The sequence below is a fragment of the Macaca fascicularis genome, chromosome 2 (genome assembly GCF_037993035.2).
Source record: "Macaca fascicularis isolate 582-1 chromosome 2, T2T-MFA8v1.1".
Classification (NCBI taxonomy): domain Eukaryota; kingdom Metazoa; phylum Chordata; class Mammalia; order Primates; family Cercopithecidae; genus Macaca; species Macaca fascicularis.
Window position 1 is genome coordinate 100,908,959 of NC_088376.1, and position 26,611 is coordinate 100,935,569.

The 26,611-nt window shown below is 39.9% G+C and overlaps 1 protein-coding gene across 1 annotated transcript in view; it reads right to left on the reverse strand.

The window, feature by feature from the left end:
* Positions 1-401: 401 nt before the first annotated feature.
* Positions 402-26,611, reverse strand: part of SCN11A (sodium voltage-gated channel alpha subunit 11) — a 108,415-nt gene continuing 82,205 nt past the window's right edge. Inside the window, exons 21-26 of the mRNA XM_065540367.1 lie at positions 26,010-26,273; positions 25,264-25,317; positions 21,829-21,970; positions 19,966-20,066; positions 5,291-5,561; positions 402-2,248 (exon numbers count right to left, since the gene is read on the reverse strand). Of these exons, the coding sequence (XP_065396439.1) occupies positions 1,200-2,248; positions 5,291-5,561; positions 19,966-20,066; positions 21,829-21,970; positions 25,264-25,317; positions 26,010-26,273 (1,881 nt within the window). The 3' untranslated portion in view covers positions 402-1,199. The remainder of the gene's footprint in view (positions 2,249-5,290; positions 5,562-19,965; positions 20,067-21,828; positions 21,971-25,263; positions 25,318-26,009; positions 26,274-26,611) is intronic.

Below are 26,611 nucleotides of genomic sequence, written 5' to 3' on the forward strand. Positions count from 1 at the left end.
TAATTGACAAGTCAAGATTGTGCCTCTAGGTCTTTTTTTTTTTTTTTTTTTTGAGACGGAGTCTCGCGCTGTGTCACCCAGGCTGGAGTGCAGTGGCGCGATCTCGGCTCACTGCAAGCTCCGCCTCCCAGGTTCACGCCATTCTCCTGCCTCAGCCTCCGAGTAGCTGGGACTACAGGCGCCCGCCACCACGCCCAGCTAGTTTTTTGTATTTTTAGTAGAGACGGGGTTTCACCATGTTAGCCAGGATGGTCTCGATCTCCTGACCTCGTGATCCACCCGCCTCGGCCTCCCAAAGTGCTGGGATTACAGGCTTGAGCCACCGCGCCCGGCCTATGCCTCTAGGTCTTAAACAAACCCAAAATAATTAATGTTGGTAAAAAAATCTGCAATAAGCTATTCATTTATTGGCAAGTTTTGAATTTTCATTTAGCATGCAAAAGAGCTACAGGTGATAAACCACATACTTGCATCAGGAAAATATCAAACAAAAATGATGTACCTAGAAACATAGAAAATACAACTTAAAATTTTAATGTGTTTTTTGTGTCTTATTCTTTTTTATTTAGATATAATTTGAACCATGTTTCAACCATGTTTCTTTTTTTTTCCTTTTTTTTTTTTTTTTTTGTTTTTCTTTTGAGACAGAGTCTCACTCTGTCACCAGGCTGGAGTGCAGCAGCACGATCTTGACTCACTGCAACCTCCATCTCCCAGGTCTAAGCGATTCTCCTGCCTCAGCCTCCCGAGTAGCTGGGAGTACAGGTGCACGCCACCATGTCCAGCTAATTTTTGTATTTTTTGGAAGAGATGGGGTTTCACCATGTTGGCCAGGATGGTCTCAATCTCTTGGCCTCATGATCTGCTCGCTTCAGCGTCTCAAAGTGCTGGGATTACAGGTATGAGACACTGCGCCCGGCCTGAACTATTCCAATCCTAACATTGGTATGTCCTTTTACAGTCCTTCCTGGTGTCTTCTTCCTTATTCACATAGTACCAGTGGTTGTCAGGCAGCTTTATCTTATATCTCTGTATCATTTAAAATGAAATTGAAATATCACTTCTTTTAGCCAGAAAAGAAAATGGAATGGCTAATTTGGTGAATCCACTACCTGTTCATACACTAAGTTGCCGACCCCTGGAGCTCAGAGGCTGGAGGCAAGGCTGTGAAGCTGTGAGGTAAGCGTGGAGGTGACGGCTCAGTCATAGTGGACCTTGCCCTTGACCACCCCAAAGCTAGGTAAGTCTCCATTGCAAAGAGTCTGGAGTGGTGAATGAGGCCTGTTTTCCAAGTCACTTTGGTCACCTTGGTCACCCTTGGTCACCTTCATCATGTACTTTCGAAAGGCCTTTTGAATAACTGCAGCACATCTTTCCTCTTCCTTTCTCTTGGTGGTGGTGACTATGGGTTCATACAACTTCTTGAGAGGATTGGTTTCCATGAACTTCTCTTCCATCATTGCTTTCATGCTATCCAGGCCATCAGACCCACCAAGTACCCTAGCGGTGAAGGCGAAAAGAATATCCATGCAGTGGAGGCGATCTCCACTCACCATGGGCAAGTCCATTACTAGAAATTGATATTTATTTGGCTTTGCCACACGCAAAGGCTCAGGCAAGGCATCAGCAAAGTCAGAAAGGGCAGAATATTCGATAAATTGTGTTGCTTCTGGGTCAAACTTTTCCCACACTTCATAAAATATGTCAAAGTCATCTTCACCCAAAGGGTCCTCACTTTCTTCAGTGGCTGTATTGAAGTTCTCTAAAATCACAGCAATGTACATGTTGACAACAATGAGAAAGGAGATGATAATGTAACTGACAAAGTAGGATGTGGCTATGCCAGGGAGGTGGCAGTTTTCTGAGGAGGAGTTACATGATTCTTTTGATCGCAGCATGGGGCTGAGCAGGGAATCCCAACCTGCTGATGTGCTTATCTGGAAGAGACAGAGCATGCTTCCGGCAAAAGTCTCGAAGTTGAATATATCATCAATTCCAGACTCTTGATTCACTTTGGAAAACCAGTTCATACCCAAAATGGCATAGATAAACATAATCAGAAAGAGTAGAAGACCAATGTTGAACAGAGAAGGGAGCGACATCATCAGAGCAAAGAGGAGAGTCCTGATTCCTCGTGCAGCCCGGACAAGCCTCAGGATTCGGCCAATCCGAGCCAAGCGGACAATTCTGAAGAGCGTCGGAGGGAAAGGAATGTACTCCTGACTTTCCAAGGTAGAAATCATTGTACCTCAGAAGAAGGAGAAAAGTCAATGAGTTTCCAGAAGGCACACTGGTTTCAGCTCCAGCCTGTCTCCTGCCTCAGAATCCTACGGGGGCCAACTTTTTATCAACACTTTGTAGCTCATGTACAAAACTAAGAATTTCTTTTACCACTATCAGGGAAAATACTTATCTGTGTCTTAATTCAGAAAATAAGTTTCCAAGGGCCATACAATTTTAGATGGGATCGGATGTCTAAAATATTAGAGACAACTAAGGAAAGGAATGCAGTTTATGAAAGCCTATTTTGTGAGTTATGTACTTGAAGTGTATTGTCTATGTTGGGTTTTTAAAGCCACTCAGGAAGAATAAATACAACAGGTTTCCATATGTATTGAATATATAGAATATAGAATGTAAAACAGATAAACTACAGCTTGAGTCTTTTAGACTAGAGTGCAAGGAGAGATTTCTGCTACAGAAGGTTGCCTTGAGCCTGAGCTGCCAGTGGAAATTGTAGAATCCCCAATCCCAAAGTTCCTTAAAAGGGACAGGTCCTTATTTGTGTAGAAGAATTTAAATACAGCCCTACTACAGGTGAGGACAGTTTATCTGCTGAAAGAGCCACAGTGTATGTAGGGCTCGAGGGAAATGGTAGCATTGGAATGCCCAACTTTAGGCTGAAGCTGCCTGTGGATTGTTCTTATTTGTCATCCTCATTCCAAGGACTTCTGAGACCCAAACTCAAAAAGCTCAAGGGAACACAATTTGGAGATACTTTCTCTGTTGCTGCAAACCCCATAAATGTCATTTCAAAGGTTTGATCAAACAGCTGAATATGTGACCTAAAATGTTGCCCTGTTCTTCCATTGTCTGCTCTGCAGGCAAGTGATGCAAGGATTTAAGACAACTCACATTTTGGCCTAAACATTATAGAATGGTTGGAACATACTTGCCTTGTGTAGACATGGCTTTGTTCTTGCTTTGAGAGTCTTCTAGGGTCGTTAGGGGTCATGGGCAGTCTTTGAGTGCCGATGACCCTAATGACCTTGAGTGTCCTCTAAGGTCACTAGGGGTCTATTAGGGGTTATGGGCAGCGGAACGCTCTGCTGTCACCTAATGACTAAAGAGAGCTAGTTGATTATATACTTCACTGACTCCTCAATTGTGCCAAAGAAGTTTAATTCATACCTTAATTGGGAAGTCAACCCGGAAAGATGTAAAATTTATTAAGTGCCAATTCAGCAACAACTGGAGGAGGCCCATCATTTAAGATTTACCTCCTCTATGAATATTTCTTGGGCTGATCAAGCTCATAGTAATCTGTTCTTTCTCTGAGCTCATTTCTGCTTTGCACCATGTGATATGGTGTTCAATTAATTTCCCTATCTTTTTTTGGCACTTTAAGATGAGTAAGCCGTAATACCTCAACTATATTGTTAACTCCTAGAGAGAGATTCATTTCAACTCACATTCATTTTGCATTTCTCCAAAAACTTAGGAAAGAGCTTGGAAAAGTATTGAGGCTAAGCGTTGGACAGCAGAAACATTGGCAAAGGCATATAAAACTCCGTCCACATTAGTGAGTAAGATTAATATATGGATTAATCCGACTGCTGAGTATTATCTGGCTTAATATGTGGATTTTCTCATCCACTGGAGCAAATGCCAGACAGCATGTATAACTGCAATTGCTTAGCAGTTGTTCAAAGGACAAAAGTCAGAAACATTTTAACAAACTGCATGATGCTTGGCATTGCATGGAAGGAACTTTGGAATGAATGAGCTGCTCTTTACTCATCAGAGGAAGGGCTCTCTGAGTTCTTAGAGGGTCTGCCCCAGACATCCGACCACCATTTTTTTTTTTTTTTTTTTTTTGCTGCTGTCAGTTTCACCAGGACTTGTGATTGGAACTGACTAATAAAAATTAAAGGTCTACTTAACTGTAAACTCATGGAATAATCTATTGCTAAGCTTTATCTACATTAACATCATGGCTTAAAAACCAGAAAACACTATGAACTGTAGCATATTTGTTGTTGTTCTCTGAAACATCTGCATTGCTGCAGTAGCATTAGGAACCAAAATATCGTAATCCAATATATCTGTTTGATGCATTCTTTCTGAGATCGCACAAAAGCGTCCACTTGGAAAATCAGTTTTCTTTGTCTTCATTGCGTTTTGAACTATGAGAAGGCCTCCTGGACAGTTTTACATAATTATAAAAAGTTAACAATTTAATTAAAACCAAACTTCAAACACCCAGAGTAAGCACTTATGATTTAGCCATGAATAATTTAATTTTAAAGATGATGTGTGTATGTGTGTGTTTTATAAGAAGGTGTATGACAATAACCTTCTTTCTTTTGTATTCTTTTATAAACCTTTTAGTTAACCCTGTCTGTGATTAGGAAAAATATACTGATTAGAGAATGAGGCTGGTTAGTAAATGGGATCAAAGAATCTGAGACAAGCATAGTTCACACTATGGTTTAAGTTAACACGGGATATAGAATAGAAAAAAAAGCTTTGATTGTCTGAATGATATACTCTTGGAAGCCCAATCTAGAGTGGGCCATGGGGCCTTGAATAGGGGTTGAAAGGGGGCACAGCAGTGCCACAGGGGCACAATAATTGTGATCTGGCATCCATGTGGATTTTAAACAAAGGAAAAACATGGGCAGTAAATCCTTAAAACTATAAAATGCTCACAGGGCTTATAGTTGCACAGGAAAGGTGGAACTTTGACTCAATTATCTGAATAAATTAGGTTACCACCCCAAAAACTTCTGAGTCATTTTAATTTTGTCTATTTCCATTGAATATATTATCTGCATAATTATTTAACTCTATCTCAGTTGTGTAGCGAGTTCAGGGAATGGAAATTACTCTCTATCTTCTAGCAACTTCCCAGTAGAGAATGGCATTAGTAACCCTGTCTATTCTTTCAGAAACTACACTAGGCCCAGTTTTCTGCTTTGTGGATAGTTTGAACAAACTTCAAAAAATAGTAAGATTTACAAACTTACTTCTGGTTCTTAAAGCCCCTCTGACTGCTGATTTTACTTACTAACAATAGAAATAAGCACGACCACAGAGTCAAATAAATTCCAGCCATTGGTGAAGTAGTATTGCCTCAAAGCGAAGATTTTGATGAGACATTCTAATGTAAAGATGACCACAAAGACCCAGTTGAGATGGTCAAGGGTGGATTTCACAGCTTTGGATTGGTCGTATGATTCAGCCATCATGCTAATCATGTTTAGGATAATGAGACTTATGATGATGATGTCAAAGATCTGGCTTGTGACTACGTCGAACACAAGACCTTGACATTTGTTCTGAGAAAAAAAAAGAAATTATAAATCATTTTGAATGCAAGAATAAAATTATGTACAATAAAAAACAACATAAATACAACAGAATTTGTTTTTCCTTACAATTGAAGCACTTCCTTGAAAAATATACAGACCCTTTTCAAAGGGCAAGAAATTCCTATATATCCCCAGTGTTGCCTTATATATTTTCATTCAAATGTAATTAGTAACTGGTTTTAAGTGCTTAGGCTTATAGCTTTAAAACAAAAAATATTAAAACATTTAATATTAAAATATTTTTTAAAACAAAAAATATTAAAAAGTCTTAGTAACAAAATAACTGATGTGATTGATGATGTGCTTTGCTGAAATAAAACAGTGCATGTTGGATTTAATAATAAAAAGATGAATCTTGGTCTATATTTTATCTCTTTCTGTATTCTTACTTCAACAATATTAGTACAGAGAATACCTGCTCACATGAGTATGTTGGAAAAAATGGAATTAATATCTTCAATGCTCCTTTTACCAATTCAAAATAATCAGAACTTAACCAAAATTCTGTATTCAAATAATTCTTCAATGCCAATTTAAAAATTCTTGTTCACTTAAAGATAAAGCTAATAGATGAGATTAGAATCCAATAATTACTAAAACTGAAAACAGAAAAAATTATTAATTTATATTACAATGGAGGGTGAATTTACATGCGGTTTGTATATAGATGGCTATACTGCCCAAAAAGTGTGTATATGGTGATTGGTCTGGCACAGGTTCTAACTCAAGTTTGCATGCCAAGTCTACCATATGTGGTGAAATTACTCAATTATTCCATGATTTTCTTTAATACAACTGCTGTGAAGCACTACTTAGTTCTTCACTTAGTGGAAAACTATTCCTAACTACAAACTCAGAAATTGACATTTTACAGCATTCTTGACTATACGTTGGTACACATACAATCTGTGTACATATTATTTTATATTATATTATCATTTAATCAAAGTGGCTACATTATTATCTTTAGAGAACTCATATACCCCTAAGAATACATCTTTAGACACCCTAGGGATTTGTTATGTAACCCAGGCAAAGATGATGTTGGCTTGTGGTGGTGACAGCAGATAAAGATAAAAGCATGTATGTTTAAGAGCTAATGTGAGGTAGAAGCAAGAACTGTCAGAGAATTCAAATGTAGTGGGGCTTTGGGAAAGTTAAGATTGAGAATATAGTTTCTGGTTGATGAAACCATTTAACCAGCCAGAGAGCAGAGGATGAGGAATATTAAAAGGAGATGGTGAGATCTGACCTGAGCATGTTGAGTTCAGGTGCCAGTGGGGGATCCAAGGGCAATGGCAGGTAGAAGTATGAGTTTGGAAGCTACAATACAGATGGCATTAATACTGATATGAATTAAAACCACAGGAGTGAATGATACATCATTCGGGGAGAGCAAGGGCAATGAGAGGAAGGAGGGTAGGGACAACACTGGAAGACACTACATTTCCATTGCGACTTTCAAGCCATGCGCTGGGAGCCCCAAAGCTTTTATCAAAGAGCCAGAAGACACTAGAAAGTCAAGTGCCTTTCCTATTTGAGCATGAATTTGGAAGTCAGAAAGGAGCTGGAGAAAAGACACTTTCAAGGATGCACTCCAGGGAAGTGGAATGAAGGCCAAAAAGAAATATGAGGGAGGGTAAGTATTGGTTTTATAGTTAACTCTAACATCAAGACAAATAGAGAAGATTAAGAGCATAAATTACCTAAAGTGTTGGACTACCTAAAGTGTTGGATGATCGAAAAAACATTCTACATCACTTCAGAACGTATAGTGACTCCTATACTTCAGTATGAATTTTTAACCAAGAAATAAAGTCACCCTGTGAAGATGTTTCAAGAGAAATCAGAAGTGATTCCAAACCCCTTGTTCTATTACTGGAAATGAAATGCATCAATGCTCAGGCTAAAACAGCTATGTTTTCCTCCTATGCAATTGCTATTCATTTGTTTTAAGGGTCAAAAGCTAATATTTGGATTTTAGAGATGGAAAAAAAAATCTCTGGGGAGATTAAGTTGTGGGTCAATGGCTAACTGTTGAAGTCTAAGCCCAGACTCAGGGACTTCTGGTGATATGATGTTGGATTTATCTCATGCGGCACTACTCTCTGGAATGTAAAAGTCAAGATAAACATGCAGTGTTAAGTGGTGAGATTGTGTTTTATTACCAGAATCATTCATTGAAGGCTTGATTCATGAGTTGCAGCTACACAGGGAGAGCTGTGACTTTGCACCTACTCCCAGATAAGCCATGTGAAAAACATGCTATAAAAGATGGTTAAGGAATGGAGGTGACAGCTTTCCTATACTAACATAGTCTGCACCCACTTTCAGTTCATCTTTTGCAGCCTAGCATACTCTGTGCAGTGCATCTATGTTGTAACAACTCCTGTTTGGCTGTGTGCTGCGTTGCTTGAAATACACTGATAAATATGTGGGAACATATTGTGTCTTGTGACTCTTTTAGTTAATGCCAAACCCAAGACCAACTGGTAATGAATCAGTGGTTGTATTGCATGCATATGTGAAGAAAAATTCTCTTTTCTTGTTGTTGGCTCAAGTTCAAGTAAGAACTTTAAAGTGAAATTAGTACTAGAAAGTGAGATTGGTATTTAAAAACTAGATTCAATTTAGGTAAACTGAAGTCCCATAAACCGTTGGTGGTATTTAAAAACTAGATTCAATTTAGGTAAACTGAAGTCCCATACACCGTTGGCAGGTTAAACCTCCCCAAATAAAATTTTATCATTAACCCTGTGATCAAAAATCTCTCACTACGTAAAAGACAAATTCTAAATTCTTGGCCCTGACATTCATTGACATTTTTAGTGCATCACAAATACTTCATTTTAGTGTGATGGACTCTGTTTGTGCCTTAAAGCATATTTTTTATTCAATAAATAATTACTGAGAACACGTTTTATGCCAAGTTCTATTCTGAGTGCTGAGAATAACAGTGGGTGAACTGCATTCATTATTTGGGATCTCATGTTCAAATGGGAATTTCCAAATTATCTACATGCTTCAGATTGCAAGCCCCTCTTTCATACTGCTTTCCCTGACTTTTCAGCCTCCACTGACCTGCTCAGGTTTGGAGCTTTCAAACTTACTTGTCAGAGCTACCAACTTTGTTGTGCCTGTTGTACTACTTTATAATCCAATGCTCTCAAGTATGTATACAACATCTCAGCTCCTCAGTTAGACTGTAAGCACAGAGCTGCCCTGGATGCTGCTTCTATCTTGTCCCATAGTACCTGACAAAGCAGGATTCATAGAGAGCAGGGATCAGCAAACCATGGCCTATAGGACAAATCCAGTGACCTATGTGTTATTGTACAGCCCATGAGCTCAGAATGGGTTTTACATTTTTAAATGTTTGGTGAAACAAAAATCAAAAGAAGAATAAAATTTTGTGACATATGATAATTATATAAAATCCAAATTTTCATGTACCTACATAAAAACTTGTGTTGTAATACAGGCATGTTCATTTCTTCTATATTGTTTATGGCTGCTTCTGTGCCACAGTGGCAGAGTTGAGTACTATGACAGAGACAAATAGCCAGCAAAGACTAAAATATTTTCTATCTGTGTCTTTAAGGAAAAGTCTGTCAATCCCTGATATACAAAGTTTGTCATAAATACTTGTAAAGTGGAAGTATACACGACCTTAACCTCACACTAAAAAAAACTAGTAAAAAGTGTTATAAGTACATTTTAAACTGGTCAAAATTGAAAAAAGCAAAAACAGGAAGACGGGCAGACAGGCGGCAAGGCTAACGTGCATCTCCCACCTGGATGGAGAGAACAGTGTGTGGAGACTCACACTGTGGACTTTTGCTTCAAGAACCATCGCAGGAACGTAACAAGAAAACCAGAAGAATTCACAGATCCTTTGAAAGAAGCGACACGCGACTGCAGACTGCACAGGACAGGTGAAAAGCAGTGAGTTCCCAAAGTGTGAGTGAGAGGGGGGAAAACCTGCCTCCGAACACACATCCCCACTGGGGAATCTGAAAATCCAGATCACGAGAGAAGGATGTAACCTTACCTAGAGCTGAAATGAATTCAGGGAGCTGTATGAAGTGCAAAAGTAGAAGCAGCAGCAGGAACCTTGAAGGCACTCCCAGTCTCCAGCTTGAGCCCTGGAATGCCATTCCTGACTGTATCTCACAGAGGCCTTCTGAGAAGGCAGACAGACAAATAAAGGAGGGACCATAGGGTGAAAGAAACTTCCAATTAGATTTTGTGATAATTTCGACTGGGCACAAACTTCCTTGAGCAGAATCCAGGGGGCTAACGGGAATTGCTCCAGATACAAGTGCACGAGCTGCTGACATCGTGGGCAGACAGGGAGGGATGTGGCCTGAAAGCCATTCTTGCTTTGTCAGCAGGGAAACTTATGGCCTGGGGCAGGTCTGAGATCCCTGCATAGGCTGCCTGGATCTAAACTTCATGCAGTTAGTAGGGCACTGCAGGAGCAAGACCAGCCTCACTAACTGTGTGGGAGCTGGGCAAGGCCTTTCACTACTCACTATTCCCCACTTCCCTGGTGAACTATACTGCACAGCAGAGGTAGCCATAATCCCCTCTGGAACATAACCCCATTGGCCTGAGGACCACCTCCTCATCCCCCACAGTGGTTATGGCAAGCCCCATTCAAGGACAGTCTGCACTTGGACCTGCCTAACCCTGCCCCCACCTGACGGTTTTTCTCTACCTGTCCTGGTAGCTGCACACAAAAAACATAAACCCTTACGACTCTGCCCATCACCTGAAAAGTCAGAATACTTCCCCTGGCCAACTTAGGGCAAGCATATATCCCACTGCTAATAGTATGGCTGGTGCTCTCTTGAAAGCACCACCTCCTGGCTGGAGGTCAACCAACTCAGGACGTGACTGCAATTCATGACAGAATAGCCCTGATCCCAGGAAGGGGAAGACGACAGCTAATTCTACTGCCTGCAACATCCTGGCTAACCAGAGGTCCTGAGTCTGTCCACGTGACAACTTCACTGCTAGTATAACCAGCATTCGAGAAAGCCAGCATACTAACTGTATCTACAACCAAGGACTCTCAGAGTCTACTTCACTCTCCTGCCACTTCCACCAGAGCAGGTGCTGGTATCCACACCTGGGAGACCTGAAAACAGATCATATCACAGGACTCTTTGCAAACACTCCCCAGCACCACCCCAGAGCCTGGTAGCCCTGCCAGGTGGCTAGACCCAAAAGAGCAGGAACAATCACTGCAGTCTGGCTTTCAGGAAGCCCCATCCCTAGGGAAGGGGGAGTGCACCACATCAGGGGATTACCCTGTGGGACAAAAGAATCTGAAGAGCAGGCCTTGAATTCCAGATATTTCTGCTGGTGAGTAGTTTCTCACAGCAGAAACACAATTGCAGTGCTGGCACAGTAGGGAAAGTCTGCGCCCCTACCCCAGTGGGCAGGTATCCTCTGTGATTGTGAAGGGCCTTGGAGAAGAGGTCCTTGTTTTCCCCTGGCACTCCACTGAGACACAGCTGGGGCTTCCCCCACAGGAACACAGTATGGAGGCATCAATAGACAGCCTGTCTGGAACAATCCAGGGTGAGTGTGGCCCCACAGAAGCAGCGCACTCCAGATTCAGGTCTGTGTGAGAGGCAGAGTCACAATTCCTCCCTATTTGGAACATCAACATTCCTACAGATGAAAAGAGGTGGTTGTCTGATCTGAAGAGCCAAAACACTGGGACAGGAGTGAGGCTATAAGGTGAATAGCTTTCTGGCTGACCTGGCAGAGGAGCTGAGGTAGCTTCTCCTCTTCACCCTGATAAAACAGCACATCTGAGAGCTCTCACAGCCACCTTCATCATGGCTGGGACCTCAGCCCACTGTTGGATACTACATTTACCCACCTGCCTTAACCATAGCCAGTGCCTACCTAGAAATACCTTCCCTATTGGCTTGAAGCCTGAATCAACTCAGTAAATAAAACACTGGGAGAAAATTACATAAATAAATAAAAATGTACACCATGAGAGAACCAGATAAGCTGCAAGAGATCCCTGCCGTTCCAACCCCATAGGAGGCAGTGAACTTGCCAGCATACTAAGACTATTACTACTACAACCAGCATCAGGGAAAGCCAGTGCACAATTGTGTCCGGAATTGGTGGGTTCTTGGTCTCACCGACTTCAAGAATGAAGCCGCAGACCCTCGCGGTGAGTGTTACAGTTCTTAAAGATGGTGTGTCCGGAGTTTGTTCCTTCTGATGTTCGGACATGTTTGGAGTTTCTTCCTTCTGGTGTGTTTGTGGTCTCGCTGGCTTCAGGAGTGAAGCAGCAGACCTTAGTGGTGAGTGTTACAGCTCTTAAGGCAGCATGTCAGGAGTTGTTCATTCCTCCCGGTGGGTTCGTGGTCTCGCTGGCCTTAGGAGTGAAGCTGCAGACCTTCCCGGTGAGTGTTACAGCTCAAAAAAGCAGTGTGGACCCAAAAAGTGAGCAGCAACAAGATTTACTGCAAAGAGCAAAAGAACAAAGCTTCCACAGCGTGGAAGGGGACCCCAGCAAGTTTCCACTATTGGCTCAGGCAGCCTGCTTTTATTCCCTTTTCTGGCCCCACCCATATCCTGCTGATTGGTCCATTTTACAGAGAGCTGATTGGTCCGTTTTGACAGGGTGTTGATTGGTGCATTTACAATCCCTGAGCTAGACACAGAGTGCTGATTGGTGCATTTACAATACTCTAGCTAGACATAAAAGTTAGCCAAGTCTTCACCAGATTAACTAGACACAGAGCACTGATTGGTGCATTTACAAACTTTGAGCTAGACACAGAGTGCTGATTGGTGCATTTACAATCTTCTAGCTAGACATAAAAGTTCTTCAAGTCCTCACCAAATTAACTAAACACAGAGTATTGATTGGTGTGTTCACAAACCTTGAGCTAGACACAGGGTGCTGACTGGTGTGTTTACAAACCTTGAGCTAGACACAGAGTGCTGATTGGTGCATTTACAATCCTTTAGCCAGACATAAAGGTTCTCCAAGTCCCCACTAGATTAGCTAGATACAGAATACTGATTGGTGTATTTACAAACCTTGAGCTAGATACAGGGTGCTGATTGGTGTGTTTACAATCCCAGAGCTAGACACACAGTGCTGATTGGTGTGTTTACAAACCTTTAGCTAGACACAGTGCTAGACAGAAAAGTTCTCCAAGTCCCCACTAGATAAGCTAGATACAGAGCACTGACTGGTGCATTTGCAAACCTTGAGCTAGACACAGGGTGCTGATTGGTGTGTTTACAAACCTTGAGCTAGACACAGAGTGCTGATTGGTGTATTTACACTCCCTTAGCTAGACTTTTAAGGTTCTCCAAGTCCCCACTAGACCTAGGAGCCCAGTCAGCTTCACCTAGTGGATCCTGCACCAGGGCCACAGGTGGAGCTGCCTGCCAGTCCTGAGCCATGTGCCCACACTCCTCAGCCCTTGGGCGGTTGATGGGACCCCGCACCGTGGAACAGGGGGCGGTGCTCATAGGGGAGGCTGGGGCCATGCAGGAGCCCACGGTGGGGGGGAGGCTCGGGCATGGTGGGCTGTGGGTCCCGAGCCCTGCCCCATGGGGAGGCAGCTAAGGCCTGGTGAGAATTCGAGCGCAGTACCAGCAGGCCAGCACTACTTGGGGACCCAGCACACCCTCTGCAGCTGCTGGCCGGGGTGCTAAGCCCCTCACTGCCTGGGGCCGGCAGCGCCAGCCGGCCACTCCAAGTGTGGGGCCCACCGAGCCCACGCCTACCTGGAACTCGCACTGGCCCATAAGCACCTTGTGCAGCCTCGGTTCCCATCCGCACCTCTCCCTCCACACCTCCCCGCAAGCAGAGGGAGCCGGCTCCAGCCTTGGCCAGCCCAGAGAGGGGCTCCCACAGTGCAGCAGCAGGCTGAAGGGCTCCTCAAGCATGACCAGAGTGGGCACCAAGGCTGAGGAGGTGCCAAGAGCAAGGAAGGGCTGCCAGCACACTGTCACTTCTCACAATGACGCTCTATAACTAAGGATCTCATATACAGTCTTTACTCCTACAAGTACCAATAATCAAATTAGGCTAAAATACACACTGATGTTAAAGAGGGAAATATTTTAAATTAAAAAAAAATTTTTTTTAAAGTTCAATTAAAATTAAATCCAAGAACAATTTTAAGTAATAAAATAAGTAACAATTTTTCACCCAAGTGAAAAGGAACCAGAAAAGTAATTCTGGTAATATGACAAGACAGGGTTCTATAACACCTCCAAAAGATCATACTAGCTTCCCAGCAATGGATCTAAACCAAGAAGAAATCTCTGAATTTCCAGATAAAGAATTCAGAAGATTGATTATTCAGCTAATCAAGGAGATACCAAAGAAAGGTGAAAACCCAGTTAAAGAAATTTAAAAAACAATACAAGAGATGGATAAAAAATTTTTCCAGAGAAATAGATATCATAAAGAAAAAAATAGTCACAACTTCTGGAAGTGAAAGACACACCCAGGGAAATGCAAAATGCCATGCTAAGTTTCAACAATAGACTAGGACAAGTAGAAGAACTTTAGAGCTCAAAGACAAGGCTTTTGAATTAAAAACCAATCAGACAAAGACAAAGAAAAAGTTTTAAAAATGAATGAAGCCTCCAAGACATTTGGGATTATGTTAAATGGCTAAACCTAAGAATAACTGGTCTTCCTGATGAAGAAGAGATATCTAAAGTTCAGAAAACTTACTTGAAGAAATAATTGAGGAAAACTTTCCTGGCCTAATTAGAAATCTAGACAACCAAATAGGAAGCTCAAAAAACTTCTGGGAAGTTCATCAGAAAAAGATTATCACCTAGGAACATAGTCATCAAGTTATCCAAAGTCAAGATGAAGGAAAGAGTCAAGAGCTGTGAGACAAAAGAATTAGATAACCCATAAAGGAAAACCTATCAGATTAACAGTTAACTTCTCAGCAGAAACCTTACCAGCTGGAAGGAACTGGGGTCCTATCTTTAGCTGGAAGGAACTGGGGTCCTATCTTTAGCCTCCATAAACAACATAATTGTCAGCCAAGAATTTTGTATCCAGTGAAACTAAGCTTCATAAATGAGGGAAAGGTAAAGTCTTTTTCAGACAAATAAATGCTGAGAGAATTCATCACCACCAAACCAACACTACAAGAAATGCAAAAAGGAATTCTAAATTATGAAACAAAACCTTGAAATACACCAAAACCAAACAAACAAAGCCTCCTTAAAGCATGGGGCCTATAAAACAGCAACATAATTTCAAAAAACTCAACAAAGTATTTAGGCAACAACTAACATGATGAATAGAACAGTAACTCACATCTCAATACTAATGTAGAATGTAAATGGCCTAAATGCTCCCTTTAAAAGATACAGAATTGTAGAATGGATACAAATCCACAAAGCAAGCATCTACTGTCTTCAAGAGACTCACCTAACACATAAGGACTCATACACTTAAGGTAAAGGGTGAAAAAAGATATTCCATGCAAATGGAAATGAAAAGTGAGCAAGAGTAGCTATTCTTGTATCAGACAAAACAGACTTTAAAGCAACAACAGTTAAAAAAGACAAAGAGGGACATTATATAATGATAAAATGGTTAGTCCAACAGGAAAACATCACAGTCCTAAATATATATGCACCTAACACTGGAGCTCCCAAATTCATAAACAATCACTATTAGACCTAAGTAATGAGGCAACACAATAATAGTGGGAGACTTCAGTACTCCACTGACAGCACTAGACAGATAATCAAGACAGAAATTAAACAAAGAAACAATGGACTTAAACTATACCCTAGAACAAACGAAATTAACAGATATTTACAGAATATTCTACCCAACAACTGAAGAATATATTTTCTATTCATCAGCACACGGAGCATTCTCCAAGATAGACCATATGATAGATCACAAAGCAAGTCATAATAAATTTAAGAAAATCTAAATCATATCAAGTATCTTTCCAGACCACAGTGCAATAAAACTGGAAATTAACTCCAAAAGGAACCTTCAAAACTATACAAATACATGGAAATTAAACAATCTCCTCTTGAATGATCTTTAGGTTAACAACGAAATCAAGAGGGAAATTTAAAAATTATTTGAACTGAATGATAATAGTGACACAACTTATGAAAACCACTGAGATACAGTGAAAGTGGTGCTAAGAGGAAAGTGTATAGCATTAAATGCCTACATCACAATGTCTGAAAAAGCACTAACAGACAATCTAAGGTCAGATCTCAAGGAACCAGAGAAAGAAAAACAAGCCAAAGGCAAATCCAAACCCAGCAGAAGAAAATAAATAACAAAGATCAAGCAGAACTAAATGAAACTGAAACAAACAAAAAAATACAAAAGATAAATTAAACAAAAAGCTGGTTATTTGAAAAGACAAAAATGATAGACCTTTAGTGAGATTAACCAAGAAAAGAAGAAATATCAAAATAAGCTCAATTAAAAATGATACAGGAGATATTACAACTGATACCACAGAAATACAAAAGATCATTCAAGGCTACTACAAACACATACATGCACAAATTAGAAAATCCAGAGGAAATGGATAAATTCCTGGAAATATACAACCACCCTAGATTAAATCAGGAAGAAGTAGAAACTCTAAACAGACCAATAAAAAGTAGCAAGATTGAAACAGTAATAAAAAAGTTACCAACCTAAAAAAGTCCAGGACCAGATGGATCAACAGCTGAAATCTATCAGACATTTAAAGAAGAATTGGTACCAATCCTACTTATGAAACTGCATTTGCAAAATTATAACTGAGGAAATTATGATAGTGAAAGAGATCACACCTAATGGACTCCATCTGCTTCTAACCTTTAAGCTGTCCTTGTTCATTCCTGGCTATAGGCTGAACTCACTTTGGGAAGGAATTCAATTCATGGCTTGACTTTGAAACAAAATTGATAATAGATATTTCCCAAAAAGACCCCATCCTCTTGCCTGGGGACCAGGCTGCCTTTGCAGGACTAACAAATTAGCTACAAGATTAGAAATTAGGGTTTAGGGGTCGTGCAGCCTCTGGGATCCAAGAGTCTGAACCTCCTCAAATTGCTCCTGGAGATAACATCAGTATTGTAAAACCTAAGATCAGTGCTGGAGATATTTTGCAGACCCTGCACTGGATGGATCAGCTGACACCACCCAGACCCATAATCTGGCTCAACTGGTTCTGCCATTCCACCCAGGAACAGAAGACAGCAAGAAAATCTCACTTTGACCCCCTATGATTCCATATCAAACCTGACCAATTAGCACTCCCCATTTCCCTAGCCCCTATCCACCAAATTATCTTTAAAAACTCTGATCCCTGAATGCTCGGGGAGACTGATGTGAGTAATAATAAAACTCTCATCTCTCACACAGCCAGCTCTGTGTGAATTACTCTTTCTCCATTGCAATTCCCCCATCTTGATAAGTTGGCTCTGACTAGGCAGAGGGCAAGGCTGGTTACACTGACACTAAAAGATAGAGAAAGAGGAACTCCTCCCTAAATCATTCTATGAAGCCAGTATCACCCTAATACCAAAACCAGGAAAGGACACAACAAAAAAGAAAACTACAGACCAACATCCCTGATGACAATAGGTGCAAAATACTCAAAAAATACTAGCTAACTAAATCCAACTCAAAAAATACTAGCTAACTAAATCCAACAGCATATCAAAAAGAAAATCCACCATGATCAAGTGGGTTTTATACCAGGAATGCAGGGATGGTTTAACATACACAAGCCAATAAGTGTGATACATCACATAAACAGAATTAAAAACAAAAATTATATGATCATCTCAATAGACACAGAAAAAACATTTGACAATATCAGCATCTCTTTATGATAAAAAACCCTCAGCAAAATTGGCATAGAAGGAACATAGCACAAGGTAGTAAAAGCCATCTGTGACAAACCCACAGCCAACATCATACTGAACAGATAATGGTTGAAAGCATTCCCCATAACAAATGGGACAAGATAAGGATGCCCACTTTCACCACTTCTATTCAACATAGCACTGGAAGTCCTAGCCAGAGCAATCAGATAAGAGAAAGAAATAAAGAGCATTCAAATTGGAAAAGAGGAAGTCAAACTATTGCTGTTTGCCAAGGATATGACTGTATATTTAGAACACCCTAAAGACTCATCCAAAAAACTCCTAGATCTAATAAATGAATTCAGTAAAGTTTCAGGATACAAATTCAATGTACATAAATCAGTAGCACTGCTATACACCAACAACAACCAAGCTGAGAAACAAATCAAGAATTCAATGTATTTTACAACAGCTGCAGAAAAACATAAAATACTTACAAACATACCCAACCAAGGAGATGAAAGATCTCTACAGGGAAAACTACAAAACACTGCTGAAAAAAATCATTAATGACACAAACAAATGGAAACACATCCCCTGCTCATGGATAGGTAGAATTAACATTGTGAAAATGACCATACTGTTAAAAGCAATCTACAGACTCAATGCAATTCCCAACAAAATACCACCATCATCCTTCACAAGACTAGAAAAAAATTCTTGAAATTCATATGGAACCAAAAAAGAGCCTGCATAGCCAAAGCAAGACTAAGCAAAAACAACAAATCTGGAGGAATCACATTACTGGACTTTAAACTATACTACAAGGCCATAGTTACTGAAACAGCATGGTACTGGTATAAAAACAAGTATGTAGACCAGTGGAACAGAATAGAGAACTCTCCAAAAAAGCCAAATAGTTACAGCCAATTGATCTTTGGCAAAGCAAACAAACATAAATTGGGGGACGGGCACCCTATTCCACAAATTGTGTTGGGATAATTGGCAATTCACATGTAGAAGAATGAAGCTAGATCCTCATCTCTCACCTGGTACAAAAATTAACTCAAGATGGATCAGGCTTAACTCTAAGACCTGAAACCATACAAATTCTAGAATATAACTCTTCCAGATATTGGCTTAGGCAAATAATTCATGACCGAGAACCCAAATGCAAATGCAACAAAAACAAAAATAAATAAATGAGACCTAATTAAACTAAAAATCTTCTGCATGGCAAAAGAAATAATCAGCAGAGTAAAGAGAAAACTCACCAAGTGGGAGAAAATATTCACACACTTTGCATCTGACAAAAGACTAATTTTCAGGATCTATGAGGAACTCAAAGGAATCATCAAGACAAAAACAATTCTATCCAAAAGTAGGCAAAGGACATAATCAGACAATTCTCAAAAAAAGATTTACATATGGCCAGGAAAACATAGAAAAAAAATGCTCAACATCACTAATTCTTAGGCAAATGTAAATTAAAACCACAGTGGGGTGCCACCTTACTTCTGCAAGAATGATCATAATTTAAAAAATCAAAAAAAAAAATAGATGTTGGCATGTGGTGAAAAGGAAACACTTTCACACTGTTAGTGGGAATGTAGACAAGTATAACCACCATAAAAACCAGTATGGAAATTTCTTAAAGATCCAAAAGGAGAACTACTATTCGATTAAGCAATCTCACTACTACGTACCTACCCAAAGGAAAATACGTTATTATATGAAAAATACACTTACACCACGTTTGTAGCTGAACAATTCTCAATGGAAAAAATGTGAAACCAAGCTAAATGCCTGCCAACCAAAGAATAAATAGAGAAAATGTGGTATATCTACACCATGGAATACTAGTCAGCCATAAAAAGGAATGAAATAATGGCAATTGCAGCAACCTGGATGGAATTGGAGACCATTATTCTAAGTGAAGTAACTCAGGAATTGAAAATCAAGTATTGTATTTTCTAACTTATAAGTGGGACCTAAGCTGTGAGGACATAAAGGCATGAGAATGATACAATGGACTTTGGGGAATCAAGGAGATGGGTGAGAAGAGGGTGAGGAATACAAGACTACACACTGGATACAGTGTGCACTGCTTGGGTGACATGTGCACCAAAATCTCAGAAATCACTACTAAAGAACTTAATGCATGGAACAAAAAAACCACCTGTTCCCCAAAAACTACTGAAATGAAATAAAATAAAACTGGTCAAAATTAAGTTCAAACAGACCACTAAGTTCATATGGTTGCAATAAGTATTTACTTAAGCACATATTGCCTGGCTCACTAAAAAATAAATTTAAGTTGTTGTCCAGGCTCTTACTTTTGAATCTGAGTATCTAATTTTCCTAAGTGTTTGAATATGTCTTGACTTCTGTTGAGTCCTTAATGCCTGCAAATTTTAAAAATAAAGAAGGATGGCACTGCAGAAATGTGAGTTCCTCACAATAACTCAACAGTTCTACATATTTACAGTCATTCAAGTGCTCTCACCAGAGGCCGTGGAATAGGTTTTTGAGGTTTTTTGGATCCTAATTTTTTCATTGCATTATAGTATTTCTTCTGTTCTTCTGTCATAAAAATGTCTTGGCCACCTAAGTATATGGAAAAGATAAGAGCTAATTACCTTTAACACTTTTTTTTTTTTTTTGGAATCTAGTTCTGAATTTTTTGACACAATTTTAAAGTTACATTACATTTCTATTAACAGTTCCTAAAATTCCAATGGTAAGCTTAAGAGACTGGACTATAGGGAAATGCTGCAAAGAAACAAGATTTAAGTTAAGGTATACAAGAGAAATAAGGTTTCATCAGTTATTTTTCATTTTTTAGAACAGAAAGGTTATAAATCTTTGCAAATATACACAGAATCTTTACAAAAATTTGATATATTTCAGCTTGCATAAATCAAACCATGATGCAACAAAAACAGAAATTAGTACCAAAATTTAGACAAAAATCTCATAAAGGGCAACTGGATTTCTCTTAAATAATGAATACACATAACACTACTAACAAAGCTGCATAAAATCTGTTCAGAGCCACTCTCAGGGAAAAAAAAGTTCTAACTATTTTCACTACTGAGCAAGAAAGAACAGAAAAATGAGCTAGGATTCTCACATCTGGAAATTTGAGGGCAAAATATCTAGCATGAAATTTAAAAACAACCTATAAATGTCCAAAGAGGGGAATGATCAGGATAAATTATGATCTATCCATAATATGCAATGTAATTCAGCCCTGAGAATTCTTTTCTTTTTTTTTTTTTTTTTTTTGGGATGGAGTCTCGCTCTGTTGCCCAGGTTGGAGTGCAGTGGAGCGATCTCGGCTTACTGCAACCTCCGTCTCCCGGGTTCAAGCAATTCTTCTACCTCAGCCTCCCGGGTAGCTGGGATTACAGGCCTGTACCACCACAGCTGGCTAATTTTTTTTGTATTTTTTGTAGAGACTGGGTTTTACCATGTTGGCCAGGCTGGTCTCGAACTCCTGACCTCAAGTGATCTCTGCGCCTCGGCCTCCCAAAGTACTGGGATTACAGGTATGAGCCACCACGCCCTGCCAGCGGCCCTGAGAATTCTTATAGCAAAGATACTTTTACGACATAAGCTTATAACTAATGAGGTCAAAACTACAAAATTAAAATTATAAGGTAATTCTAACTGTGTAAAAGTAATACAAAGTGACTGAAATGGATTATACCAAAATCATAAGAGGCATTGTCTAAAGTGATTACCATTTGGTGGCCACTTTAGGGTGATTTAAAATTTCTTTTTATCTTCCTTAATTTTCACATTCACTATAAAGCTCCTGTGGATTTTAGAATCAGCAAAATAAATATGTGTTTATTATAGTGTATGGAGAAGGAAACCTCCCTAGCCCTGCCTCTTCCCCAATCATCTTCTTTCCAAGTAGGGTGGATAGATCTGCTGAGGCTTGGGGGCTGGGGGCCAGGATACATTGGCTGAAAAAGGAGAGTATATTATTTTTATTGTGGTAATAAAGTGCATTTGAAAGATTATTAAAATATGACCCTCCTGTCATATTTAATAAATACTAATCCTGGTGGTGGTTGTTCTATTAGGGTTCAATTATTAATGGGTTTCATCTCAATAGTAACAATGTCCATTGATTAAGAAGGTAAAAGAGAATAAAAGCAATGACTTAACTAAACCCAGATGTTTTCAGTCTTCTTTCAGCCTCATCTTTGAGGATCATCTCCAGGCAGACATGGGAGGCTCCCTCCTTGTTATTGTGCAGATCATAAAGGCTACTTTGTATAATATTCTAGGCCAGAATTATGTTTCAATGCATTTGGAGGACAGAGATAAAATTACCAAATCAAGACAACTCGGATACTTATCTTTTTCTGCTGTTGGTTGAAGTTGTCAATAATAACACCAATGAAGAGATTCAGAGTGAAGAATGAGCCAAAGACGATAAAAACTACGAAGTAAATGTAACCGAGTGAATTGCTCTCAAACTCTGGCTGCTGTTCTTTCTGTTAGAAATTTTTTTAATAAGAGAAAAAAACAATTACTGGAGAAAAATATAAGCATCGAACTGCCTTATCTAGAAGACCAAGGTGTTTCTTACAGCAGCATTGACCACATAGCCTCTTCCTAACAGCCATGGACCCTGTTGGGAGCCTGTCTCTCAGTTTTCCCAGCTCAGCTTGAGTGGTGGCATGTGGTGGGGACCTGGGGTGGTGGAAAATTGGGCTTTTTATTCTAAGCAAAGGAGAATCATTGAGGGATTGTAAGGGAGAGGAGTGGTATGATCACATTTGTGTTTTTAAAAAGTCATCCATATGGAATGTCCATATGGATATGTAACTGGAGGGAACCTGACTGGAAGTGAGGCCACCAGAGGAGGGGCACATTCACCTTGGGCAGAGGTGACTAAACTACTAAATGTTGTCAAACTACTATGTCCCCCATATAGAGCCCACTGCTTTATTTAATATGTGGTTATGTCCTTTCACTCTTAAATTCCTTGTGCCTAGCATACCTTCTGATATGTAGATTTTTGACACACATGGAATAAATATCTAAATGAATGAATGAATGATCAAGCTCTAAAATGGATACAAATTGACTTCAACCAAGCTCTCCTAGTTCGAGGTACCGCCCAAATCATCTGAGATCCCTTTCATTCAAGTCCTTCGCATTGTTATTGGCGTCAAGCACTTTTAGGCAGGTAGCAAAAGAATTTCACTTTTTTCCCTTCTATCACATCAAAGACGTAAGTGCTGATAGCTCTGACTAATGTTGAATGTATTTATGGTATTTGTTATTCAACACTCACAATGTAGACTAGTGTAATGAAGTTAATTATTTGAAAATATTATTTCTCTCTTTTGCTACAAAGACTACCTGACCTTAGTCCAGGTTTGCTTGAGGCATCCATTTATTTGAACAAAAGGTAGACATTAGTACAGAAACAATGTAATGGAAAGAATATTCAGCATTGGACATTTAAAATAAAATTGCCAAGTAGGCTAATAGTCTTGCAAGTTAGGTTATTGCTTTGAGATATAGGAATGTCTACACTCCTTCATGTCCCTCTTTGTTAGATCAAGGGTTTGAAGGTGGAGAGTTTTATTGGAGGGAGGTTTAGACAAGAATATGAAATGATCAAAGCTTACTCAATTTGTCCATAGGAAATGTAGGAAAAATAAACAGAGACAGAAAATCAGAGCTACAAGATATCTGTCCTGATTATCCCTCTTTGGGTCTGGAAAGAGGGGTTGGGATCCAGTAAATTGAGGGAAATGGAAGGCAGAGAGGGTATTCTCGCTTTACTTCTGCATTTTTCTGGAAGGAATTACTAGTAGGAAGGCCTGAGATATATTAGGCAGGCAGGCTGACTTAAGAGATTAGAGTAACATAATTGAACAGAGAGAAGTCTCTTGAACCTCTCAGTTCTCATGTGGCTTGGACATGGAGTTCATAGCTATGGGCTTGTCATGTTGGGCCTTGTAGCAAGGGATGGGAGTAGACTGCCAAGGACCCTGTGGAGGATATGGCAGAGAACCAGCATTTAAGGCCAGGAGGAAATGATGGGGAGAATGCCCGCAGTTTCAACAATCACAACTTCAATATTTGAGGCCAGCAGGGTGCTGGGTGACTACATAGACAAGAGTCATCAGGCTAGAAGCCAGCATACAACAACCAGTACATAGCAGGACCAGCACCAAAACAGGCACCCCTCCACACATTTCCACCCACCTGTCACTCACTCTGGGAGCATTTGCAAGCCACACACCTTGTCTGCTACACATCTGCAAAACCTTTCCTCCCCACTCCCCATCTCCACCTCCACGAAGATGGATGTCAAAGCCAAACTAGAGTGAAGGTCATGTACTCAAAAAGACAAATGAGTACATTAGTATTTTTAAAATATTTCCTTTGCTATAAATTGTAATTATAAAATTATGTTGTGTATATAATTATAAAATTACATTTTAAAATTATGAAATTATAAAAGTACATTTTATAATTATATACACAACATAATTTTATAATTACATATAAAAATTATATGTAATTAATTTGTAATTACATATAAATATATATAAACATTACAATGTAAACTATAATTGTTATAAACAGTTAAGTATCTACTGTTAGCTCCGCCTTTCCAGAAAGTTGATTTTATTAACACACCCACAGAAGTAAGCAAACTCAGATTTGTTGCTATGCATCATCTGTATATTAACTTATAATGCCAATCTGTGAATTTATGACAACTGGAATCACCATAAAGATTCATTCTCATCTCTTGGTGCTGCTATAACACTACTCAAACCACCTCTACTGCTACTACAGGTTGAACATCCTTAATCTGAAAATTCAAAGTCTCAAGTGTTCCAGAATCTGAAACTTTTTGAGTGCTGACATAACATGCAAAGGTCATGCTTAAAGGAAATGTTCACTGTGGCATTTTGGATTTTCAGATCAGGGATGCTCAACTGTAAGTATTATGCAAATATTCCCAAATCTTACAAAATTCAAAATCTGAAACCCTTCTGGTCCCAAGCATTTCAGATAAGGGATACTCAGTCTGTACCAGCTCACAGGTACTGAATACGGTGTTAGGCATCAACTCTGCTGACTCCCAAACAGGTCAAAACACACACATATGCTGCAATAGAAAACAGTAATTTCTGCCATTGACTCCATTCTTGAGCTAACCATCTGCTCACTCTATGGCTTTGGGAAACTCTTTCTTTTTATCCCTCAAATTTCCAAGCTGGAAAATAGAAGCTAGGCTAGATTACTGAGTACACTTCCAACTTTGGGAGTCCGTGATTATCTTTTTCTTTAACTAAAATTCCAGTTGGCCATCACTAGGGAGTCTGGAGCTATGGAAGGGTCTCCCTTGCAAATTTAGTGCAGTCTTAAGGTTTTCCACAGTCTAAGACAGATACTCTTTGAAATTTGGTTTCTGCTTATACAACCATTTGGAGAAGAGGTAAGAGGAAAATCAAGGCATCCTGTGATTCGGCCACTTTTGGCTCCATCTCCTATATGAGTGGTTTTTCCTTGGCCACCATGGAGAAAGAGGATTGGATTTTAGAAAATACTGGGTGGGTATCAGATACTCACTAGAGGATGTGTAAGAACCCTTTGTATCAGGCGGTGGTATCTCATGGTGTTTTGTTCCAAAGAAAACAAGGCAGAGAACCCTGGCTGCTGGAACTATGATGCCATAAGTTCTGGACTGTCCATGTAGCCGTGGTATCTCTGACTTGACCCTAACACTCCAGAACATGGTAGAACACTGACTCACCTCTCTGGAATCAACAGCTGCATATATAATATCCATCCAGCCCTTAAATGTTGCCTGCAGCAAAAGCAGAAAAACATGAATAATACAAATGTAGACTTGCCATCAACAGACACGTGGCATGGAAAAGCAGGTGAGGTCCAGTGGGCTGAATATATAAGATGATACCCCAACTTTCTAGGACAGGATGCTCAAATAAAAGAACAGTAGAAGAGAACTCAAGGATGTGTGTCTTGGATTTTTTTTCTTCTTCTTCATTTGTACAAGATACAAAGTTTAAAAACAAGAAATTTCCACCTTAAAAGTTACCAGAGAAGCTGAAGCTGTGGCCCAACAGCTGAAAAGAGACTGGCTAAGGGTTCTTTTCTGATGCCATATTTATTTGCACTGCCTGTTCAAGACCTGGCAACTGTGGTTTAAACAGGGAACTGTTCAAAGTGTCATGACCTACACCCAAGGCTCCACTCCTCTCTGCCTGGAGATGTGGAGAGCCAGCAAAGGTGCCATACAGGACAAGGTGAGACGTACAGATCCTTAAAGGGGCATCACTAGGAAGCTGAGGCTCAGCAGTCAATGAAGTTGCAGATGCTCAGTAGAGGACAATTCCAGTAGACATTGGCTTTCATATGAGGAATCAGGATTTGCTTCTATTATCACAATGGAGTCACTGCATTTTTTAGCTGAGAAACAATTCATGATTATTTGAAGTATTTTCTCCTCAGAGTGAAAAACATACTGATTGTACTCACCACTTGCAGCAGAGCGAGGTAAGCATTTCCCACATTGTCAAAGTTGACTTTCTGGTTGATCCAAGAGAAATTGCCACTTTCACATTGACTTTTATTTGCAATGATGGTATAACTTATAACTGACTCTGTTCCATTAATGCATTTCCCAAATTTTCCAGAAAAGAAGTGTACTCCCAGAATACAAAATATGAGCCAGAAAATGAGGCAGACAAGCAAAACATTCAGAATGGCAGGTATGGCACCTATGAGAGCATTGACCACCACCTTATGGAAACAAAACCAGAGAAAACCATAACAGACTGGTAGGATGCACCAGGCTCTTCGATTCTCAGGATGGGCCTGATGCGCAGGGCTGGATCTTTTGGAGCTCTGTCCTTAATCTCCACATACATGCGCCCCACCCCCATGACAAGCCCTGCTCTCAGCTACCTACATAATGGGTCCTCTCTGTTGCCACTAAGGATACCTTGAGAAGTGCCCTGTGATGACAGTGTTAGAGACTTATGGACACCTACCCCAGGATTCTGAAGGGAAGCTAGAACTCATCTTGGCTGTCACAGAAGCTTTTAGGGTAGAAAGTACTATCTTAGGCTTTTCCCTAC